The sequence below is a fragment of the Pygoscelis adeliae genome, unplaced genomic scaffold, assembly GCF_000699105.1.
Source record: "Pygoscelis adeliae isolate BGI_AS28 unplaced genomic scaffold, ASM69910v1 Scaffold140, whole genome shotgun sequence".
NCBI classification, from domain to species: domain Eukaryota; kingdom Metazoa; phylum Chordata; class Aves; order Sphenisciformes; family Spheniscidae; genus Pygoscelis; species Pygoscelis adeliae.
The window spans coordinates 3,065,121-3,075,239 of NW_008824044.1; the positions used below are offsets into that span (position 1 = coordinate 3,065,121).

Consider the following 10,119-nt stretch of genomic DNA (forward strand, 5'->3'; position numbering starts at 1 on the left):
GAAGCAGAAGCAAGAAGGATGTGAGTGGTAATGCAGGGTGCATTTCCCTGTGATGCTGTTACAGTTCTTTCTGATGTCTGCGAGAAAATGAAGTTAATGGGTACAGATAACTTGCCATTTTCAGTGATACTCAAGTGATGACTATCAGTGGGCTTTTTATTTTGTTACTTTAACTATTGTAGATACATCAGTGTGGAAGTTTCAAAGTCTTTAGTCTTTGAAAGCCTGTAGCTTGTTTGGAAGTCTCCTGTGGAGGTTCTCGTGCCCTAGGAAAATGAATGGCTTTACATGAAGAAGAGGCTCATGATGTAAAGCTCAAAGTTCCAGCATTCTTGAGCTGCAAGGGAAAATACATGTTTGTAATGGTTAGCATCAAATACTCCTCAAAATACAGGTAATCTTTGTTCCATTTGAACCAACAACCATATTGTCTTCTGTATTCCATTATTGAGGAGACTATTCTCTTGGATTAGTCTCTCTGAAGGAAGTGAGGTAACTTTGTAAGGCCATAAGACAGACCTATGATTTGATTTAGGAAGGATGTTATGCCCTTGAAAATAAGATGATGTTTATTTGACAGAAAGGTCATATGTTGAGATGAGTTGTTCACATTCAGTTTTGTGCAGGCTATTTAAGGAGCTCATTAAAATGATTTTGCTTCATTGTATCCATGATTTCATTGAAAGAATTGTCTGAAAAAGGGGAATTTTTACAGGGAAAAAAAAGAAACACTGTTTTCCATATGTCTCATCCTTTACAAACACTGCAGATAGGGTATTGAATACTTGGAGATGATAATCCGCTGACTGAGAAGTACTTTGGGAATTCTAATGCCAGGATTAGCATAAAAAATAAAACCCAAAGTGGTATTTAGTACTTGTAAATATACTTTCTTCGGGTTCTTCTGTACACATCCATACCCTTTCCCTTAAATAGCTGGCATACGACCAAAATGAGAAGTAAATAAAAATGTATTGAGCATCAAGTTAAGGAACTTTGCAGTTCATTACAGGTTTATGGATCATCACTAAATTGCTTGTCCTTGTGATCTTAATTTAGGATTACTACTTTCTAAATTTCATCTGAGTATTAGGGCAATCCAAGTCTTACATTGAAAATCTTAACTGCACTGTCTCCACCTTTTCGCATAGAGGAATTATATACTATTTTTTGGACCAGAGGAAAAAAAAATAGAGAAAACACTCAATCAAAATGTTCTCTATTTCCGTCAAAGAAAAGATCTTCTGTCCACAAATGACTGATGCTTTTGTATAGATCTGTAGCAGATACTATATCAATATACAAAAAAGCATTGTAGGAAGAATACAAAAATCTGTTGTTATCTGGTAAAAAATGGTGGTGGCAGCTCAAGAAGTGGTACTTTTCTCATTTTTTGTATTATTTTTTTTCTTTATAGGTAGTGAGATGGTGCTGAATTGTGACTGTGGCATGTCTCTTAAATTAGATTAAATTTTGAAACAAAAACTCCATGATTCTGACCATTTGGAAATCCCAACACATGAAAGAGCAGAACTGTTAGCTATATTGGTTTCTGTGACACAGCCAAAGTATTGTGTATTACGCACTTGTAATTTAAAAATATGTGTGTCCCCTCATATATTTTGTAAAGATTTGGATATTTGGCCTATGCAGATGTAGCACATGTAACATAAACATTTTGCTTTTGAAGATCTCAAAAGCATGTTTCACTTCTTTTGGATGCTTGGAAAATTATTGAAGAAAAGCACGGTGTTAAAGTCTTAGCTAATATTTCCAGTAGAATTACTGAGCTTAGCTTTCTCTGTGCACAAATGGTGAGGCCACAACAGGTTTCTTTCCAAAACTTAGGAACAGCAATGTGCAGCAAAGAACCTTAAAATGTGTTAGGTAATGTATGACTGTCTCCAAGCAGAAGAATTTGTTAACCTGAAGCTAATGTGGCAAATTAATTTTTGGTCATATCCTTTAAGAATCTGTTCAGCTATACTTGATTTATATGAACATTAACAAAAGATTTATGTTACAAAAAGTCAACCCACTTTTGAGTTAGAACAGCTTCATTTTGAACATCAAATATGATGATAAGAGAGAGCTGTTTGACAGAACTGGTTTTTAAACTATAGAAATACTGAAGGTTTGACTGCTGTCTGCTTAGCTTGGGCTTGATCCTGTGCTCTGGTGGTCTGCTGTGTCGTACCTGGCGATACCATCGGTGCAGTCTCAGAGCCTATATAAATCCTTTCTGGTTTATTTATGCAGTACATTAAGTGGTGACATATTGTTGCACTTTAGAGATCTGTTACTTGTAAAAATGTAACTGGAATCTTTAAAAGGTGAAGGTAGAAGGAAAAGCACGAGAGGTTGCATCTTGCATTGGTTTTAGTCTTGTTCCATGAATAAGGTAGTTCAAGAGCTGTTCTTCTCCACTTCTCCTGCTATATGAGTTTGCCAGCATTACATTGATATCAAAAGACTTAGTCGCGCTAATAAGTAGGAGTTAGACTTAAGCATGTGCTTGAGATGCTGTGGCTGCAGAGGGTTACTTGGTACATCTAGAATGTGTTTTTGGTTACCAGTTGATTTAATCAAATTCCAGATGCTGATTCTTTGCTCCTGATGACGATCCCTGTGCCAGACTAAGGTTTGATCAAAGATTAATTTTGCAAAAAGAAGCCCATTTAACCTTATGTATCACGTGGTCACTGGATCTGTACAAACTTGGAGTGCTGCTGCTGCCTTCTCTGATGCATCGGTTTCCATATTAATACCAACTGTAGGCTAGCCCTTAATTAGTGTAGTGACTTTGATGAGAGCAGAGGTGAATTGGCTTATGCAGGCTGAGGATTAGGACCACCCAGATTTGTGACTAGTTTGTTGCTTTGCCATTGTCCTCCTGTCCTGTGGCAAATCTGAGAAGGGGTTTTCAGAGGAGGAGCTTACAGCAGAGGAAACACTATAGGCTCCTTTTGCCTAGAGGAGGCTTATGGTATGCTGAATGCATCCTTCAAGTAGTGGTAGTCGTTCGTGCAATAAATCCACGCAGGAAGCTGAGAAAGAGGTCTGCCCACAGCTCCCTTTGGGTGTGAGGCACTACTCTCCCATCAAGGAAGCTGAGGCATATGCTACTGATAATTGTGTTAGAGAGACAGCTGTGTTATCTGAGCAAAGATAACACAGATATAGCGGGGAGAAACAGAGACATGGTTCAGTGTTGTGGTCTAGGTCATGTCTGAGATGTGGAGAACTGACCACAGCTCAGCAAATCTCTGACTATGGTCCCAGCAAAAAGTAGTGACAATAGGCACTAAGTGTCTACGTCAGAAGATGTGCTCTTGTCCTACAGGCAACTTTAAGAGAGAACTAAAAGAAATGGAAGGCAATTTAATACCTTAGATTAATTAATATAGGGGTGACTTTAGAAAAACAACAGCAACCGCCTCATAGTTGTTTTCTTTCATAGAGAATTCTTTCTGGATTATGGTTTCATACAGGTGCATACTCCCATGTAGTGATATTTTGACACAGTTTATATGGAGATGGGACAGAGGTAAATGTAACTCTGGGAAGGGCGTGCAGGAGGAGATTATTTTCATGAAAACTCAGATGTGAGGTAGAGATGAAACTGGTAAATTTACAACATTAATTGTTGCTACACCTAACTTGTGCTGTGCAGCCGAGCAGCTATTGCCTTGATAATACTTGTTATTAGTTGTGGGGAGAAATATGAGGTTGTTGACTTCATTAGGAGTACTGCCTGTAAATGAAGCGGAGTGCATCCCCTGTCTGCGTGCTAGAAGTTTAACATGAAATGAAGGCAGAGATAAGTGTTTCCATTTACTGTTGACTTGGAGAACTGGAGGAATTAGGCAAGAAGGCTGGGGCGTAAGGTTCCTTTGCATATTTGTATTACATATGTGACTATTTTAATTTCATACTGAAATTAGTGGCAGCACGTATGAGATTTGTGTTTTGCATTTTTCACTTGCCTAGCAACTAGTTTGTAGTTGTGACTACAAACAGTTTACAAAGATAAAATAAGGGAAATACATTTTTTTTTTCCCTAAACACTTGAAAAAATCCTTAATTGATGCAATACAGTTGAGTTGAAGACACGGTTGGATGCCAGAACTGGGTTTGCAATCTGGGATTTTTGGTAGAGCACAGAGCAGGATGAACTTCTATTAGAGAGTTTGTGAACAAACGCCGAGAAGTAAGGCTAAGCCTGCAGATACTGTATGCAAATAATCAGCCATCTTTTTTGAGGTGTGCGGGCGGCTAGTGGAGATGAGCTGAATCTGCGCTGGTGTGGCAGAAAAGGCATGTTCTGAGACTGCTGATACCTGCCTGTGACAGCTGGGAAATATCCACCTCTGGTGATTACTGTATCTCTGGCTGAAAGTGGCTTGTGATTTCTGTCAGAGGTTGATCTAGGTGTGACAGCACTTTAAGGTTTAAATCAAATTATAGGATGGCTTTAAATGGGTGTGAAGCATGTCAGAAGCGAGTATGGTGTGGATCCACCAGTCCCCTACTTATTAATATGTCTTGAATGTATGAATTTTTGTCGATGGAGAAACCCCTAATTATCCCCATACAACCTTGATAGTGGAAATTTCCAATGCAGGTATTAGTTCATTGCTGGACAGGTTCTCTGATAAATCAGATGGTCTGAGAGGAAAGTATCCTATAAAGAAGGTGGAGAATTGGTTTGAGATTGCAAATTGTCTTGCACAGAAAAGAAAAAAATGCTGTTCTTCCCCAGGCCATGCAAGGGAAGAGTGGTCAGGTCTCAGTGCTGGGCTGGGAACCTGCTGTGGAGATGCAGCAAGGCAAAGGACCCGCGGCTGCTGCGTGCAGACAGTTAAGGATGGGCTTGTGGCACTCATCACTGAAGTAATTTCATGGTATTTCCCAAGTTATATAAATAAAGCTGTACTGCAGTTAAACAACATAATTTTTATCTGATCTTTTTTCTGTATCCCAAACAGTGCTCATAAACCTTTTCAGGGTAAGCTTGCACTTCAAAGGCTTCATCCTCCTCTGCTATTAATTGCTGTAGCATTTTTGAACGTACAGACAATATGCTGACTTACACCAGCTGAGAATATAGACCTGATTGTTTTACTTCAGACTAATTGTGATAGTTTCTACCATGGTTTAATGAACAAAGAAAAATAATAGTGTGTAAGAATCAGAAAACCACAGTTAGAGAAGCAATATCTGGATCCTCCAAAGGGCTGTTGTGATCTAGAGGTGGTTATTCTCTTGTTATTTAGGTATAGCTAGCTTGGTATAAGTTTGGTGAGTACTTTAGCTCAATGAGAGACCTACAGCTGAAAAACCGTTCAATGTATGCAACTACTGTGCACTCAATTCCTTTTAGGCCTCCATAAATTATTATTAAGCAGAAAAGCGTTTTTTTACTTCCATAGGTAATAAGTACAACTGATTTGAGTATATTTTCCCAGTTTAATACTTTCTTACTTTGTCCTCAAAAATAAGCATAATTTTTTTTTTTTTTTTTAGGGTGTAATTTTTGAATAGTTCTTTGTACCCTGCGTTGTCTGTATCAACATTGCAATTACTTAATCTTGTCAGGAAGTACTTACAATTGTGGTCATGGCCTCATTCAATGGGTAACTGAACAAAAAACTGGATCCTTGGATCTGCAGCAAATTGATGTTTAAATCATAGTGTAAAGCACATAGATAAACATTTAGTATTTAATCATCTGTTAAAATGAAATGCATTTTCCATTCTCAATTGCTTCATATCAAAATGAAAAGGTAATAAGTGTCAAGATTTGATTTCCCACCCTGATCCCTCTTATAAACTGTGTTAGTAGCATCAGTTTTCTAGTGGTGACATCTTTTTGGGAGCAGGAGGGTCACACTGGGCAGCTGAGCAAAAGCTTTAGGTAACTGGATTTGGACAGTTAGAGTTTGTGCTGCCCTTCTCTGCACTGTTATTATTTCATTACTCCCCCCCCCCCCAATGAAGCTTCAGAGGATGTTTTAGGCACGATGGGGAACTCTACTTGCGGCATATTCTTTTAGAACATGGCTCTATTTGTGTTTTCCCTCTTTAGCAGGTAATCTAAGCAGAGGAAGGAAAGAAAGCTTCATACTTGCAATGTTTCACATTTATGTTGGCTTTGTTTTGCTTGTTGCAGTCATGGTCATTTCCTCCTTGGAGCTTTTAAATTTGGGAACCTGGATTTCTAGTTCAGGAAAAGTTGAACATCCTATGGCCGGTTCCCTGAAAGCTGTTAGTGTTTTGTGTCCTAAAAATGCTTCCAGAAACAAAGGTTAGGCTTGTCTGCTCAAGTTTAAGCATGTAGTAAATTACTTGATTACACTAAAACTATTGAAGCTAGTGCTCACTCACACGGTGCTCATCACGGTGAGAGCTCTGTAACCAAGTGCCTAGAAGTTGGTTTCATTTTTAGATGTCATAAGTTTAGACACCATGCTGAAAATGTAGCCTTGTATCTTTCATTGCGTCTGTCTTCCTGCCATGATTTTCATTTGCTGTATTGCTTTTTTTTGACTTGAGTCTTTTAACTTTTGGTTGTGCATAAAAGACTAATAATAACTCTTTTGTTTTATAGGTACTAAGCCAAATGATCTACAATTGATAATATCAATGTTAAGAATGGATGGGGAGGAAAATAAGAAGAGAGATGATGTTGATGAGAGTTTACAAACTGAGTTGACAGAAGAATCCCAGAGAAATACATCAGGAGAAAATACTGGATGTGACACTCTGTCTCAGCAGAAAACAAGGCTTGTATCAGATGAAGTGTTCAGGGACCTTGAAAAGAAAAGAAGAGAGAATGGCACAAACAAAAGGGCACTGTCAGGATCGCCAAACCTGGATGTTGTTGAAGCAGACAAACCTGAAAATGTCTCCAGAAAAAGAAAGCGGAGTTCTTCAGAAGACGTGAAAGACAGTGAAAGGAAATTGCACAAAGTCGTAGCTGGAGAAGCAGGTAGTATAGTTGCTGGAGCTGTAAAGAAGGAAAGAGTCGCCAGTTGTCTTGGTGATGACATATTTAATTCAAATTTCCTCTGCCTACATTGTGATTTCAAATGTGCTGATGGTGCCATATTGAAAATTCACAAGGAAAATAAACATTCACAAGAGGTGCCAGCTGCTGTTCCCGAGAAGTTATCTTCTTCAGAAGAAATCAGTGTTGGCTATACACGTGGAAACATAGACAAAGATCTTAAAGGCAAAATGAGTGATCAGTGTTTACCTTCCTGCTCTGATATGGAAAAACATGAACGAGAAAGCCCCTCTAAACAATCCAAAGCGCAAACATGTCCTCACTGTAGTTCCACAACTGAATGTAGTTCACCATTACATATGCACGTTAAGCAAGATCATGAGAAATCCAAGATATTTTCTTGTGATCTTTGTGGTTTTCAGAGCGCTGAGGAGAATCTCCTAAATTCCCATTTCCTTGGCAAGACGCACCTTCGACGCCAAAATCTTGCTGCACGGGGAGGATTTGTACAGATATTGACAAAAAAATCCTTTAAAAACCAACAATCTACTGCAACCAAAGAGAGGAATGTCAGAGCAAAACCTGGGGCCAGTAAATTAAGGGCAAGAACTGCTGATGCAAAAGAATTAAGTGTTTGCAGTGCACTGAAAGGCTCAAAAGTAAGCTTGTCTAAACAAAATGATGGCACTGAACGTGTTGAAATGATACCATCTTCAAATGTTCCCACTGAAAAAACAGATACTATGACAGAAGAAACGTTGCTTTCTTCTGGTGTAGAAGGAGATTATGAAGTCCATACTGAAAAACTAGAAATACCAGGACCCTCAGAAAATACCTTGCAGAAAACAGAACTCCCTCCAACTACCAAAAAGCTAGTTAGCAGTTTAAACATGACAAGGAGATTTGATAGACCAGAACATAAAAGAAACGTTGTCTTGTTAAGGTCTTCATTTGGACAGAGTAGGTCTTTTAGATTAAAAAGGCAGGTTAAAAGAAGGTACAATTTGTTGGGCAATAGTAAGAGAGGCAAGTCTGAAACTCAGAGAGTACACGTGAAGCGTATCTCCAGCACACATCTTAAACCTGGTGATTCAAGCCCTATGTCACATACAGAATTAGAAACAGATGCTAAAAGTAATTGTAATACTACTTCAGAAATTCAGGCTCTTACTGAAGATAAGCCAAATACCCTTTCTTCCAGTACTACAGATACTAAAGATTCTGATGTTAAACTTTCTGCAGATCATGATGTTCATCATTCTTGCATTGATTGTGGTCATGTTTTTCAGAACAGAAAGAGTTTGGAAATTCATGTTGCAAAGCTTCATACAAAAAGGATCCAGTTTCATTGTCAGATGTGTAGTTATTCCTCTGGAGTCAGGGAAGATATGAAGCAACACTGTCAGGACAGTAAACACCAGATGGGTGGTTGCAGCTTTAATTGTCAACTCTGTTCATTTACCAGCTTGAATGTGATCAGCCTTCAAAGCCATATGAGTGAAGCGCATAATATGTCCCATAGTTGTCCAACTTGCATTCTTTTTTTTCAAATGGAAGAAGAGCTGATAAATCATCAAAAAAAAGAGAAACATGATGGTTCATTATTTCAGCAAGCTACTGCATTGAGTAACAGTGATCAGACCTTGCAGGTGGTACCTTATACTGACTCAGTATCAAACAATAGCCAAAATCTTGCAAAGGAAATGGAAGTATCAATGAAAGCAAAAACTCCAGACTCTTCCTTCATAAATCATAGAAACGAACTGAAGCATTCTGTTCTGAATAAAACCCAATTTCAATGTAAAAAGTGTTTTTATAAGACAAGATCTTCCACAGTTCTTACAAGGCACATAAAACTCCGACATGCACAGGAGTATCACTTCCTTTGCAAAGCATGTAATCTCTACTCACTGAGTAAGGAAGGAATGGAGAAGCATATCAAAAGAAGCAAGCACCTTGAAAATGCCAGGAAAAACAACATTGGACTACGTTTTGAAGAATGTATTGAAAAGGTTTGTGTTGGTGTTGGTGGTATTAAAACAGTGGTGGATCCTTCCATTTCTGGGAGTGGGAATACAGAGTTAGATAAAGGAATTATACATGTTTCATCCTCTTCTGTGGAAAACATATCGAGAAATAAGGAATTCGTTCCACTTGATCAAAAGATTGGTGAAAATGAATTGGTTTTAGCTAATGCACCCAAAAGAGGGAAACCCAAAGGCACTATTTCTAGGACATGTACCCACTGTGGTCTTTTGGCCTCCAGTGTTACAAATTTGACTGTTCACATCAGACGAAAGCACAGTCATCAGTACAGCTATTTGTGTAAGGTTTGCAATTATTACACTGTAACCAAAGGAGATATGGAACGCCACTGTGCAACCAAAAAACACAAAAGTCGCGTTGAAATAGAAGGGCATGGAAAACAGAACTCAGAGATCATCGTTAGCCCTGAAGGAGATAATTTTGAATCCATGAGCAAGAAGGTTAACAGTCCCATGACTGCCTTGTATGAACATGTTGAGGATGGTAGCCAGTCATCAGATTTGGAAAATTCTGTCTTAGACAATCAGGAAGTTGAGCAAGGAGATGCTGAGCTAAAAGCTGTAAATGCCAGTAGGCTGCCAGATTTGGAGCATACTAGCAATCCATTAAATATAAACCAACGTATATTTCTAGAACCAGCAAGGGTTACTCAAGATAGTGACCCATGCTTCCGGAGAAGAGCAGTGGGTGCAAACGACAACAAGTGCATACACTGCAGTTTTGTTGCTCATTCTTCTTCTACTTTAGAGCTGCACGTGAAGCGAAAACATACAAAACAATTTGAATACTACTGCATGGCTTGTGACTACTATGCTGTTACTCGCAGAGAGATGATTAGGCATGCAGCAACTGAGAAACATAAAATCAGGAGAGAATCTTACGTTTATTCTTCTTCTGGGGAGGAAGCAAACACAGCAAATACCACTAAAGAAGGCAGTGCTTTGTCTCAAGAGGAGCTCCATCACAGTGCAGGAGAATCAAAAACTGTTACAGGTGAAACGAAGTGTGCCGATGATGCAGCAGAAGGTGATCACATGAGTAAAAGCTTAACTGAGTGTACTGTC

At 38.7% G+C, this 10,119-nt stretch overlaps 1 protein-coding gene across 1 annotated transcript in view; it reads left to right on the forward strand.

Moving 5' to 3' along the window:
* LOC103924882 (zinc finger protein 407-like) overlaps positions 1-10,119 on the forward strand; it is a 37,944-nt gene that overhangs the window by 15,404 nt on the left and 12,421 nt on the right. The window contains 1 exon segment of the mRNA XM_009333491.1: positions 6,611-10,117. Coding sequence (XP_009331766.1) covers positions 6,646-10,117 — 3,472 coding nt within the window. The 5' untranslated portion in view covers positions 6,611-6,645.